The sequence below is a fragment of the Scyliorhinus torazame genome, chromosome 25 (assembly GCF_047496885.1).
Source record: "Scyliorhinus torazame isolate Kashiwa2021f chromosome 25, sScyTor2.1, whole genome shotgun sequence".
Lineage (NCBI taxonomy): Eukaryota > Metazoa > Chordata > Chondrichthyes > Carcharhiniformes > Scyliorhinidae > Scyliorhinus > Scyliorhinus torazame.
This window is the reverse complement of record NC_092731.1, coordinates 22682807-22697439: the sequence shown is the minus strand read 5'-3', so window position 1 is coordinate 22697439 and position 14633 is coordinate 22682807. Positions and strand designations below refer to the sequence as shown.

The window sequence follows — 14633 nt, the reverse complement described above, 5'->3', positions numbered from 1 at the left end:
TGTCTAGTCATGCTCCCCTGACCACGGTGACGTGTGCGAGGCTCGATCCAGTATTTTCCTGCTCATCATTTTCATACCTCCAACCCTCGGGCAATGGTGAGCAGCTGACTGATGTCAGGAAGTGTGAGCTCATCCACTTCAGGTCCGGAAAAATACCCAAATGAGAGTATTTTTTTTGCATGTGATAATCTTTATTAGTGTCACAAGTAGGCTTACATTAACATTGCAATGAAGTTACTGTGAAAATCCGGCGCCTGTTCGGTACACCGAGGGAGAATTCAGAATGTCCAATTCGCCTAACAAGCACGTCTTTCGGGACGTGTGGGAGGAAACCGGAGCACCCGGAGGAAACCCACGCAGACACGGGGAGAACGTGCAGACCACACACAGACAGTGACCCAAGCCCTTGGGGAGGGGATCAAAAGGTTACGGGGGGGAAAGCAGGATTAGGCTATTGAGTTGGATGATCAGCCATGATCGTGATGAATGGCGGAGCAGGCGCGAAGGGACAAAAGGCCTTCTCCTGCTCCTATCAGTACCTATGTAAGGCAGGAATCGAACCAGGGATCCTGGCGCTGTGAAGCAACAGTGCCCCGTGTTGAGAATCTGTGAAGGAACAGAGTGTGCCGACAGCAAACATCCCTGTGGTGTGTCCGTGCGTGCGATTGCATGCCCAATTGCGGTTGCTATCTCCCAGATCTTTATTTAGATGCCAAGAATGCACGCAGCTGCGTGTGGATCCTCAGTCAGCCATATATGGTTAATGTGTTGGACAGTGCTGCTATAGAATCTTGATCAGGCTCCAACTGGGGCACTCCATTCAGTTCTGGGATTCATATTGCAGGAAGGATATATTGTTCCGGGAGGAGCTGCAAAGTGGATTTACCAGTGTGATATTGGGGCTAATGTGTTGGACAGACTTGGGTTGCCTGGAGGTCAGAAGGTGAGACGGTGAAATGTTTGAAATAATAAAAAGAGCCAATAGGGTAAACACGGAGGAACTTCTTTCCCTGTTGTAGGAACCTGGAAAAAAGGTTCCCGAAACTAGAGCTAGGATTCAACTTTTTACCCAAAGTATGATGGAAATCTAGAACTCTTTTCCCCTAAAGGCTGTGGTTACTGGGGGTCAAGTTAAATCTTCAAGACCGAGATGGGCAGGTCTTTGTTAGCTATGAGTATCAAGGGATATGGCACAAATGATACTGAGGGGTTACAAATCAGCTATGATCTGGTGGAAGCGTCTCAAAGTCTCTTCTGTGTTTCTAGGGCCTCAGGGTGGGGAGTTCCGCAGGCTGCTACAGTATTCCTTTCAGACATTCAGGAGAGGCAGGTATCGCTGGCACGGTCTCCATTTATTGCCCACCCCTCACTATTCCCGAGATGGTGGTGGGGAGCCACCTTCTGGAGTCACAGGAGATTAGGACTTGGGAGCAGGACTGAATCTTTTGGTCCTTCGGGCCTGCTCCATCATTCGATAAGATCAAGGCTGACCTGGTTGGGATCTCCGCTCTAATTTCCTGCCCATAGCCTTTGACTTCCTGGTCTTTCAAAAAGCTGTCGTGCCTCTGCCTTGGGCGCCACGGTAGCACAGTGGTTAGCACTGTTGCTTCACAGCCCCAGGGTCCCAGGTGCGATTCCTGGCTTGGGTCACTGTCTGTGCGGAGTCTGCACGTTCTCCCCGTGTCTGCGTGGGTTTCCTCCGGGTGCTCCGGTTTCCCCCCACAAGAGGTACTTTTTAGGTGAATTGGACATTCTCAATTCTCCCTCCGTGTACCTGAACAGGCGCCGGAATGTGGCGACGAGGGGCTTTTCACAGTAACTTCATTGCAGTGTTGATGTAGGCCTACTTATGACAATAAAGATTATTAAATTAATAAAGATATTCAATGACCCGGCCTCCGGGGCAGAGAATTTCATCGACTAACAACCCTTGGAGAGAAAAATATGTCTTCTCCACTCCACGTTATGTAGGTAGAACCACAGTGGGAGGGGGTTACTGAGTGGCTTGCTAAGCCATGTCATAGGACGGTTAAGAGTCAAACCATTTGCTGCAGGCCTGGAGCATGTGTAGGCCAGACCGGGTAAGGCTGGCGGATTGCCTTCAGTGCTGGTGGAGTGCAATCAGCTAGGATCCCTGCTGCTGATCAAAGTTGGCTTGGTATTAGATGAACTAGCCTCCTTTGTGGAGTAGCCAACCCATGAGCTTGCATTTGTGAACGATTAAGGATTAGAAGGGACTCTCTTGGCCATCAAAGCTGAAGCTTTTAAAACCTAATTTTGAAACATCAACCAAACTGGTCTAACCTCTAAATGGTTATGCGTGACTTCCCTATTCCATTTGATGCACGGTTGAGTGAATAACTTTATGTGATCCTGGAGCTGCCTGCAACAGTGTAACTCTAATGCAACGCGCCTCTGTGCCTCCAAAAGAGGCAGGACACGGCTGAGAAAGAAATGTTAAACAGGGAAAAGTGATGAGCAGGTGGATGGGTTGGTTACTATGGGCGTTGTAATATTCTGTAAGGTGGGCTGACAGCATGCACACTAACCTGCAGCAGTGTCTTGTGCTATACGGCACGATAAAGCCGTAGCGTGGAGCGATACCTTATGTTCCACTGTGGATGATTACCTGGCTTCAGCCCCCAGCACTCCCCTCACCCGGGGCTGAGATCAGGAGTTTGCTGAAACATTTGGTGGCGGAATGCCGGCAGTTGCTCTTCCCTTTCAATCTCCTCGTCACTCAGCTGCATGCTCCCTGTGTCGCACACAGCTCGGAATTCCCCAGATTGCACTTGCAGGCGGCTGACTGACAGAAACAATGCCACCCGTCAGTAAACTGGGCGCATCCACTGGGTGCTGACATTCCTTTCGGCCAGATTCAGACTGGAGATCCAATGTCATTGTTTCACATCTCACAGGGAGCCTGCTGCTGACAAGAAGGGATGAATAATAAATGCTTAGCCTAGCCAACGACACCCACGTCCATAAAATGAATTTTAGAAAAACAACTCCGCACCTGTCCTCAGCTAGAAGCACAGTAAAGAGTCAAATACAGACGGCAGCGTATCCAGTGGATCTTGGTTTCGACGTGTGGGTAATGCACGCGAGAGAGCGTGAGGGAGAGGAGGTGGATACGGTGCCAATATTACCTTTCCCTCAAATAGGGAGTGAAAGCTTGCGCACATTCTTTGTACATTATCAGGAGCTGGTTTCAGAGCAATGTTAGTTCATCCTTGGGTGCCCTCTGTCCCCAGGTGCTACAAGTCAACAAAGCGGCAGAAATATATTATACAGCCGAGAAAGGGGAGGTTCACTGAGCATGATGCAGATAGAATACCACTCGTTTGACTGACCGATTGTGCAATCTCTCCGCCAGGTCATGGAAGCCTTTGAGGAGGCCGAACGGGCACTGAAACCGAAACTGGACCACATGTTCTCCGATGTGTACGAAGAGACCCCAGTCAGGCTCCAGAAGCAGCAGGAGGGGCTGCAGCGGCACCTGAAGATGTACGGGGAGCATTATCCCACCGACCATTTCGAGAAGTAGGCGATCTTTAGAAAGTCTAGTTCCCTCCTTCTCCCTCCACCCCTGTCCCTCAATCTGCTTGGCATCCATCCGTTACAAAAATTAACTCTCGTTAAGTCGTTGTTTCCCTCGTGTCGAACCTCCTTAATGATTATGAATCTTCCCTCCATTCTCCTCCCCCCCCCCCCCCCCCCCCCCCATACCGCTGTAGTCCGCGTTCTCTGGTTACTTGCAACTGGGAATTATAGGAATTTGATGTCACGGGGGTGAAGGGACGGGCTCTCGGTGAAAGCCTGCTTCTCCATGATCAACTCGTACAGCACCATGGGGATGATGCCACCAAGAGCAATAGCCTTTCACTCAAAAAGCCCGTATGTAATGACACCAGTTACCCAGAAGCCAGGAAAATGTTATGGAAATGCGGGAGAACTAAATTATCCAGCGCACACTGACTACAGATCAGGGAACAATGGAAGCAAAACACTCTTCTTGACTTCAGTGTCCTCCTGTGTTTGGGTAGGGGGCAGGTTGTGACTGGAGCTCCGTGGGCGCAGGGTTGGCAGTGGTCCGTTTTATTCTCTCCTGTGGAAATATCTTCTTACTCGTGTATATTCATCGGGGAAGGGTCTGCAATGGTGTTGTGTTAGCTTGTGATACATAACTAGGTCAGAGCAGTAATCCCTTTCGAACACTACATAACCGTACAGCTCGCTCTACGCACACTTCTTTGCAATATTAACAAAGAGGACCCCACCCTATTCTGCAGTAGCCTTGGGAGGAGTTGCCCTCTGCCCCTGAGCCGGAATTGAGGGAGGGGGGAGGGGGGGGGGGGGCATCCCCACCCCAGGAATTCTTTTTGTGGCACTACACATGCACTCGAGGGATCACGAAAACCACTGCCTCTTCCACCCTGAATTGCTGCTATGACACTTGTGATGATGTGTGTCACCAAAGATCGGATTTTTCCCATTTTAAAAAAAAAACAACTTTGTTCTTGGTCATCTAAGATCAAAACCGGTACAACACTTAGTTATCAGTTGGAAAGTGTGTTGCGAAATGATGTCTGTCCAAAGGAGTACGATCGCTATGCAAAGGGTCTTCCGATCCACATCGCTATGCAAAGGGTCTTCCTCGGTGCAAGTTGCACCTACACAATCTCACTCGTGGCTATTTGGTGACAGAAAATAAATCCTGCTTACATCACATTACTTTGGGTCTGCAGAGATCTTTGAATTCGACACAGGCATGGGGGTTAGTTAGGAGGGAGGGAGTTTTGTCAGGGGCGGGGAAACACGGAGTTAACCAGTGTGCCTAGTCTGGAGTCCATTGACTCCTCTTGGGGAGAATCAACCTGACTTCCTGGGAGAGTTGAATGGGGTCCACACATTTATTAATACACCTGTACTCAAACTAGTGTTTGTTTACCGACAAGAGGATGATGCCGGTCGCTTCATCGGTGCTGCCGGTATAACAGTCACCTGTAAACAGTGGTTGACACCATTGTTGCCAGGAACCTGCAAAGCTGCAAGACGTGTGCACAAGGTGATAAAATGTCGCAGCAGGCACTGGGAGGGTTAAATGGCAGTCTGTGCAATTAGTTATACTCTGCCCAGAGACATCCCAGTACAGCTCCCTGTCAGATCCAATGTTTCATTTCTGGCTAACCAGGGCTACTGAAAGAGCCCCCACTGTCCAGTGATCAGGTGAGCCTACCACATAGTTAGGACTCTGGAGGAAGGCCAATAGAAGCTGCTGTATGCTGGGTGTCGGATCGGTGAGGGTGAAACTTTGGAGGTTATTCAGCCCACCCCCCTTTCTTCCACATTGTGTGTATATTTTGGCAATCCAATCTAATGTGGCCTTCCTTTCCCGACACTTCAAAGTCATTCACATTGTGAGGTGCTTCGAGACACTGAAATGCTATAGGGCAGGATGTAACAATGAAATGAAAGTCGCCATAATCCCCAAAGACCATAGGCTGCTTTCCCCTTTTAAGAGAGAGCTGGCTGGTGGTGATTTAACCTGAGGGCCACCATTCCTCGGGTGAGGGGCAAGGCTGAGAAGACGGGGCCTTCATGAATAACCTCCGCCAGTGCGGGAATTGAACCCGCGCTGTTTCCGTCACTCGCACCACGACCCAGCTGTCCAGCCGAGTGAGCTAACAGACGGACGGCACGGTGCCGCAGTGGTTAGCACTGCTGCCTCACGGCGCCGAGGTCCCAGGTTCGATCCCGGCTCTGGATCACTGTCCGTGTGGAGTTTGCACATTCTCCCTGTGTCTGCATGTGTTTCACCCCCACAACCCAAAGACGTGCAGGGTAGGTGGATTGGCCACGCTAAATTGCCCCTTAATTGGAAAATAAATAATTGGGTAGTCTGAATTTTTTTTTAAAACTGAGCTAACCGACTACCGATGCTCAGATTACAACAGTGAGCCTGGAATCACCATCACTCGTGATCCATATCCATAGAGGTACGAGACCTACTGGGGGCGAATTGGCATCCTGGGGCAGCACAAGCAAAGCGGCAGGAGTATGGCAGACATTTATCTTCGCCAATGGTTAGCCCATGGCCTGCCGCCTCCAGTAACAGGTACCACTCGCTAACAATCTGATATCACCAGTACAGGGAACAATCAAAGATTTTTTTTTTAAATTTAGAGCACCCAATTGTTTTTCATTTCCAATTAAGGGGCAATTTAGCGTGGCCAATCCATCTAACCTGCACATCTTTGGGTTATGGGAGTGAAACCCACACAGACATGGGGAGAATGTGCAAACCCCACATGGACAGTGACGCAGGGCTGGGATCGAACCTGGGACCTCGGCGCCATAGTCCCAGTGCTAACCACATGCCGCCCTGGGAACAATCACAGATTACATAGTGTAACTTGAGCTCCACGATAGTATTCTTGCCTCCAAGTCAGAAGAAGGCTTTTAACATCAAACTCCACTCCAGGCCAACACACTATAGTGCAGAGGGAATGCCGCACAGTTGAAGGTGCTGTCCTCCCGATGTGATGTCAAACCTGAGGTCCTGCCACCCACTCAGGAGAACTTAAAAGACCCCACGGAACTATTTAGAAGAAGAGCAGTGAACATCTCTCCAATGTCCTGGTCAGTATTTATCCCTGCGTTGACATGGCTTTAACAGCTGTTTGTACCAATCGAATGTTATTTATCGCACCACCATGTGTGACCTGGAAGGGACAATGGCTGTTTTATTGTCAAACCTGTAACACGGAAATGTCGAATCGGGCAGTTTATGCGAGATCCAATGCTATTCTCACAGAACGTAGACATTCACAGCTTCTCCAGCCCATCACCATGTGTTAATAAGCCTGACTCCAGCAACTTGAGCAAAAACACTGTCCTGGGCAGCATGGTGGCGCAGTGGGTTAGCCCTGCTGCCTCACGGCGCCGAGGTCCCAGGTTCGATCCCGGCTCTGGGTCACTGTCCGTGTGGAGTTTGCACATTCTCCCCGTGTCTGCGTGGGTTTTGCCCCCACAACCCAAAGATGTGGATTGGCCACACTAAATTGCCCCTTAATTGGAAAAAATGAATTGGATACTCTAGATTTATTTTTTTAAAACACTGTCCTGAGGTTGTGAAAGGCTTTCTCTTGTATGTGTATACACGCGTGTGTGTGTATGTGTATCTATCTATATACATTATGTGTGTGTGTGTATATATACTATGTGTATATAACGTTTCATTACACAGTGGATTTATTATGCAGCGTTACACAAGTGGACGGTTTCATCTCATGCTTGCTACTTAATGTAGCTCGGAGGGATTAGAACAAACTGGAGATTAACTCAGTTGTAGACAGAAGATTCAGCAGTCAGGGAGATCTGTTTGTGGTGTCAGAAGGCTGCCCAATGTGTTACTGATCTGCAGTGACTTCCAGACTGCACTTTATCCTGTAAGGCTCATCACTGAAGCAGTGTCGGCAGCTGTCGGGCCATTTGTTTGATTTTTCCGCCCACCTTACTGTCTCACCGCCGGACCGCTACAGTCAGTTACAGATGACACCGACTTTAAGTACAGCCTTTTTCCAGATGTGACAAGTATGACTTGGAACAAGTTTCTGCAAAAAAGTTTAATGACTGGTATCATAGATACTACAAAATGCATTGTCCCATCACCCCAACTTGTCTTCCACTTTCTGTTTGTGTATTATTTGTTCAAAGGTGTGGATATCCTCTTACTGAAATGTTCGATATGGTTCCTGTTCTGGATAAGGTTTGTTTTGACCAAACCAGGGAAATGTGGTAACATTTATCTGAGTTAGGAACTTGCGACATGTGGACACCCGAAACTGGTCAAAACATGCCCAAAATTGGTCAGAACATTTGCCAAGGGCAATCCTGGAGGGTTGGCAAACCCCCATCCACATCCGCTGCTAACTGTTGTGAATGGATTGAGCTGCAACTCCACCCTAACAAAAGAGCCACGAGATTACTCAACATTGTGGTGTATTCCCTTCCAGCCCATTACTTATGCCCCCCCCCAACCCCCACTCAAACCTATGTAAATGGTACTCCGTTTGTGTGCAGTACCTGACCTCCCCGATAACATAGTGGATGGACTCGGAGCTGTTAATTACTGATATCAAAACAGTTCGTACATTTTTCATTTCCATTTCCTCTATGTTAATTTGCCCAGTGACGTTGTAAGTGTTCTTTCAGGAAACCGCGGTCAACATGAAAGTTGGCCTGGATCCTGCCTTAATTCTTGGCATCCACAGTAAAAGCAATGTGGTCTGTTGCTGTTAAATGTGAGTCGAGTGATAACTAATAGCTTTTGCTGTAGAGTAAAGAGCTACATTGCTGGCGTGGGGCTCTTGAGGGAGCAAGAGTTTGATCACCAGCTAAAAGTTCGCCTTGGGCACTGAACTGGAAGCATCCCGAACAAGTCCTAATTCCATATTTATCCTAATATAAGCTATTATAGAAAATAAATGTTGAAAGTGGTTACAAGAAAAATGTTAAATCTGTGTGTATAATCATAGGTCAAAAAAGAATTTAGAAGAATGAAAATGGGACTGAGAAATTGTGCTTTCCAGCCTTGAGGGTGAATTGGTGGGTTGTTGATTTGAATTTGATTTATTGTCACATGTGCCGAGGTACAGTGAAAAGTATTGTTCTGCATACAGTCCAGACAGATCGTTCTGTCCACAAAGGGCACTGACGAAAGGTGTTGATAAACATGGATCCTCTCATGGGGATGTTGGACTATTATGCGTCATTCCTTCAGACTGGCAGACAGAAATGTTTGAACTGAGGGTGTCAACTTGCATACAATTCAATCCCAAAATTCCTGACGTGGGTTAAGAAGCCCTGGAATTGGGCAGCACGGCGGCGCAGTGGGTTAGCCCTGCAGCCTCACGGCGCCGAGGTCCCAGGTTCGATCCCGGCTCTGGGTCACTGTCCGTGTGGAGTTTGCACATTCTCCCCACGTTTGCGTGGGTTTCACCCCCCCCCCCCCCCCCCCCCCACAACCCAAAGATATGCAGGGTAGCTGGATTGGCCGCGCTAAATTGCCCCTTAATTGGAAAAAATGAATTGGGTACTCTAAATTTAACAAAAAAAAAGCCCTGGAATTTTGAATGTGTAGCACGAAGACTCCCTCGCATGCTGTGGTCCACAGACCTCTTGCACAATGTAAACGTGAAGGAGCACCGCATGAATCCGGAAGACATCCTCAAATAGAATGGGTGATGTGTCTGTGGAATACCTGATTGAACATAACTCACTTCGGCAGCATATGAAAGCCAATTGGTGCTCTGACAATGTGTGAAGATGTTGATAATAAAAGCTATATTTAAGTCTGAAATATTTAGCTGAGTGTCTTTGTTTTGGTTTTCATTCACAGTCCAAGCAACGTTATGGAATGTGATGGCAGAATAGTTACTGGATTAATGACCTGGAGGCAAAGAGTTCCACTTCCCTCTTGCGAATTGAGGAATGTTAATTAAACACAATCTGGAATAAAAATCTAGTCTCCGTAATGGTGACTGTGGAACTGCTCAATCATCAGTTTGAAAAACCCATCAAGTTCACTAATATCCTTCAAGGAAGGAATCTGCCATCCTTCAATCCTCTGGCCGACATGCAACTTCAGATCCACAGCAATCTGGTTGAATCTGAAATGGCCCGGCAAGACGTGTCTGAGAAGATGGCGCATCATTGCCTTCTCGGGGGCAATTAGGGAGGGGCACATCTTGGAAATTATTTTTTTCCTTTTAAAGGTTCACATTCCTGGCTTTTGACGCTGTGGTGCCTTGCTAAACTTTATTGCAGTGTTGATGTGAGCCTACTTGTGACAATAATAAAGATTAGATTAGATAAACCACCTGAAATCCTACCCTCGGTTGGTCGATGTTGTGAGTTCCCAATCTTTTTTTTCTATAAATTTTACCCAATTCATTTTTTCCAATTGAGGGGCAATTTTAATGATGCCAATCCATCTACCCAGCACATAGAACATACAGTGCAGAAGGAGGGGATGGAGGCATAGCCAATCCACCTAACCTGCACATTTTTGGACTGTGGGAGGAAACCCATGCAGACACGGGGAGAACGTGCAGACTCCGCACAGCCAGTGACCCAGCGGGGAATTGAACTTGGGATCCTGGCGCTGTGAAGCCACAGTGCTAGCACCTTGTGCTACCGTGCTGCCCGAGTTCTCAATCTTAACGGAGAGAGTCCAGGGATAGGGTAGAGTTTGGTGTGAACAAAAGGGGGACATCGGGAGGTCAGGTCTTCACCAACCATTATAGTGTAGCAATTGGCTGAAAGAAGAATAGTGCGAGAGGGCTGAGGCAAAGTGCCCTATTGCTTCCACTTTAAACAATCATCAATAGGGTAATAGTTGATGAATTTTGGAGCTTGGGCCCTTTCTGTGAGGAGGATCGGAGGCAGCACGGTAGCACAGTGGTTAGCACAGTTGCTTCACAGCTCCAGGGTCCCAGGTTCGATTCCCGGCTTGGGTCACTGTCTAAGCGGAGTCTGCACGTTCTCCCTGTGGGTTTCCTCCATCCCTCAGTCCAAAGATGTGTGGGTTAGGTGGATTGGCTATGCTAAATTGCCCTTAAGTGACCAAAAAAATGTTAAGTGGGGGTTACGGGTATAGGTAGATATGTGGGCTTCAGTTAGGGTCTCTTTATAAGGGCCGGTGCAGACTCGATGGGCTGACTGGCCTCCTCCTGCACTGTAAATTCTATGTTAGCAAGGTAAACCAGGTTATAAAAGACATGGTAAACCCAATGTTCACTTTGCCCAACCTTTTTAAGCTTTTGTTAGCAGGCCAGATAACTAACAGCACATCCTAAATCCAGTGTTGGACATTGACCGGTACAGGTGTGGAGGGCCCAAGGGCCTGTTCCTGTGCTGTATTGTTCTTTGTCCCATTATTCCCTCAGCTTTCACTCCAGTCACATTGCAGCTCAGATTTTTGCGGAGGGGGGTAACGGGACGGGAAGGCAGTCTACCTCAAACAGGAAGGAGGTAGACTCTAACCCCATGCTGTTGGCATTGTCCCGAATCACACTCCAGCCAACAAGACTACCCGGCCTCCAAGAGGCAGCAACTCCCGCCCAGCCCCACGGCTTACATTGAAACTGGTACGGTTATTAAACGATGATGAAGATTAAAAAACACTCTATTAAGTCCAGTAATTAACTCCTCAAATGGAAAGCAGGTAGATAACTACGTGATCAGGTTGGCCTATAAAACATCAGCAGGTGCCAATCTTCCGGTGGAATATGGATAAACAGAACTGATTGGATATAAAACGCACAGACTCTCATGATGGAATTAATTTAATTTAACAATGTCACAACAGCAATAATAAAAACAAAACCTTCAGTAAGCTCTTGTTGCTTTTTATCATCATGTTCTACACAACCCCCTATTGTTAGTCACGCATAGAATAGAATCCCTACAGTGCAGAAGAAGGCCATTCGGCCCATCGAGTCTGCACCGACCTTCGGAAACATCCTAACAAGGCCCAAACCCCGTAACCCTCTCTAACCGATGGACACAAAGGGACAATTTAGCACGGCCAATCCACCCAAACTGCACATCCTGGACTGTGGATGGAAACCCACGCAGACATGGGAAGAATATACAAACTCCACGCAGACAGTCACCCAAGGTCGGAATCGAACCCGGGTCCCTGGCGCTGTGAGGCAACGGAGCTAACTAACCACTGTGCTGCCATTCTGCTTCATTTCTGTCCTCCCTCAGCAGATACCGGACTGATGATGAACATCCAAGCATTTCTTTCCCCCCCCCCCCCCCCCCCCATCGCCTCCTCGAACCCTAAGTTATTTATCCCTATAGCTTGATGGGGTGCAGGGCTGTGGCCTCTCTCTGGTACATTGACTGATGGAGTGCTGGGAAGAGAGGTGTTGAGATGGAAACATTTTGCGATTGGGGGGGGGGGGGGGGGGGGGGGGGTGTCACACTTGAGGAACTGTTCTAGTGTCTGCCTCTCTGACCCAGTAGAACTGGTCACGTGCAGAGGACTTGAGCATCGGTGGCAAGGCCAATATTTATTGCCCATCCCTTGAGGAGGTGGGAGTCAGGCACCTTGAACCGCTGCAGTCCATTTGGTGCCTCCTGTCCTTGTCCATCTAGTGTGTGCTGCCCCTGAGCGTTGCCTAATATATATCCCTGTATCTCACCAACCACCAAATCTGTACCTCTAATTAACAGCAGAAACTGACGGAGGTACATGATAGGCAGCAACTGTGGAGAGATCAACAGATAATGTTTCAGAAGTACAACTTGGAGATTTTGCTAAACGCTCACATCCTGTTATCTCGCTACTGCTCAAGCTTCACCCCACTGTACCTTACTGGTATGCCCTTTATGCCTTGAACCTTAGAGATCCAAGTATGTTCCCATCCCAAGCTCTGATGCTTAGGGTAGCAAAGAGAGGGTCAGCAGGGAGCTTTGAAAACTACTTCATGACAGCATTTTTTTGGAGGGGCAATAGGAACTGCCCTTTAGCAGGTTTCCCCCCCCCCCCCATCTCGTGGTGGGGGAAAGCCACTAGCACTTGAGGTCAGAGCTTTGCAGAGCTCGCCAGAGGCGGGTTGTTTGCAGGGGGCTGCGCTGGTGGACGAGGATAAGCCCAGTGTGGGCGCAAGGGTTGTTCCGGTGTTTGGCCTGGATGTCAAATGTCTGGAAGCCTGCGTGATGCAGTGAGTTGATCCCAAGAGCACTGAAACACATCCCAGTGAAGACATCATCGATAGGGAAGAATGGGATGTAGTGGGAGACCACATAGAGCGATCTGACCAGGTTGCCCGAGTACAAGAACCCCCCACCTCCAGCATAAGCTGGGTAGGCACCATCGTAGAAGGACACGGGAATGCTGTACTTGCTTTTCTTGTCTCGTAGCGGGCTAGCATTTAAGATGGTTTGCCCAACATAAAGTTTGTTGCTTTGGTTGGCATCCAGCGACTTCAGGTACTTCACCAACACGGGCATGTTGAGGAACACGTCATCATCCCCTTTGAAGATGTACTGGGCGTGTGGGCAGCGCACTGTGGCCCACTTGAGGAACAGGTAGTCCTTCAGGGTGAGATTAAACAGAGTGTCTTTGAATTCCCACTGGAGGAGATCCCCGTACAAATGATCCTCAAAGTCCAGCAACCTCCAGAGATCAGGCCCCTGACCTGCGCCAGAGGCTGAGCCCAGGAGGAAGACCGTGCGGATCCGGAAGCCGCCCAGAGTCTTCTCCTGTCCCCAGGTCTCGCGAACGGCCTGCCTCCTCTCAAAGTTGGCAGCCAAGGACTTAATCGCAAGGAGTAAGAAGATCCCACCATCACACTTGTCCGGGTGGTCAATCTGCTGTGGGTAGTCCTTGCAGTTCATGTAACGCAGGAAGTCCCCATGCGACTCGGAGTACGAATAGGCATTGATGACCTCAGCCTCCATCATGGCCACCGTGCAGTTCTGGGAGGGGCTGTACAAGGAGGTACCATTGAGAAGAAGGCGGTCCAGAAGCTGGAACATTTGGTGCTGCCTGTGGTTCCAGAAGCTGTTCTTCACAGGGATAAATTTCTTGAAATTGGAAGAGATGTTAATCAGAGAGATCCCACTCTGATTGGTTGGCATGAAAGCGCTTGTAACATTCAGGCCATAGGTGGAATTCTGTGCTCTCTGCACAGGAACTTTCCTCCGTTCCTTGGAGTGCCAACTCAGGAGGATATGGAGCATACCGAGTCCCAACAGACCCAAAACAGCTCCCCGTAACTTGGAGAATCGCATTTCCTCCCTCTAGCCTGCCATGGGAAAGAGAGAAAGCATTAGAACAAGGTTCTCATCAACCAGTACAACAACAATTTGAACTTATATAGCACATTTAAGGTAGTAGTGCTTCACAGGAGGGTTTTCAAACTACATTTGGCTAACAGCAGTGTCAGAGGTGAGTAACTCACCTGACCCCCCCCCCCCCCCCCCCCCGAAAAAAATAGCCTATCCGCCATCTACAAGGCAGGAGTGTAATGGAATACTCTCTATTTGCCTGGATGAGCGCAGCTCCAACAACACTCAAGAAGCTCAACACCATCCAGGACAAAGCAGCCCCGCTTGATTGGCACCCCATCCACCACCTTCAACATTCACTCTTTCCACCACCGATGCACAGTGTGTTCCATCTACAAGGTCCACCGCAGAAACTCACCAAGGTCCTTCAGGCAGCACCATCCAAACCCATGACTTCTTCCGTCTAGAAGGACAAGAGCAGCAGATACCTGGGAACCCCCCACCACCTGGAGGTTCCCCTCCAAGTCACTCACCATGCTGACTTGGAATTACATCAGTCATTCCTTCACTGTCGCTGGGTCAAAATCCTGGAACTCCCTCCCTAATAGCACAGCGGGGGTACCTACACCACAAGGAACTCCAGCGGTTCAAGAAAGCGGCTCACCACCTTCTCAAGGGCAATTAGGGATCAGCAACAAATGCTGGGGAGGTCTTGTGGCACAGTGAGTAAGCGTTCCTGTCTCTGAGTCAGAAACTTCAGGCTTCAGTCCCACCCCAGGACTTGGTGGCCAAGGAAGGTTTGTTCATTTATTTATTTATTTATT

At 48.7% G+C, this 14633-nt stretch overlaps 2 protein-coding genes across 2 annotated transcripts in view; one reads left to right on the top strand and one right to left on the bottom strand.

The window, feature by feature from the left end:
- LOC140402412 (2-oxoisovalerate dehydrogenase subunit alpha, mitochondrial-like) overlaps nt 1-9364 on the top strand; it is an 81912-nt gene extending 72548 nt beyond the window's left edge. The window contains exon 9 of the mRNA XM_072490176.1: nt 3377-9364. Within this exon, the coding sequence (XP_072346277.1) occupies nt 3377-3547 (171 nt within the window). The 3' untranslated portion in view covers nt 3548-9364. The remainder of the gene's footprint in view (nt 1-3376) is intronic.
- A 1969-nt stretch (nt 9365-11333) lies between these two features.
- LOC140402413 (N-acetyllactosaminide beta-1,3-N-acetylglucosaminyltransferase 2-like) lies at nt 11334-13863 on the bottom strand. Its single transcript, XM_072490178.1, has one exon. It carries the CDS (start codon nt 13810-13812, stop codon nt 12589-12591), a length of 1224 nt encoding a protein of 407 aa, XP_072346279.1. The 5' UTR covers nt 13813-13863; the 3' UTR covers nt 11334-12588.
- Nucleotides 13864-14633: the final 770 nt, after the last annotated feature.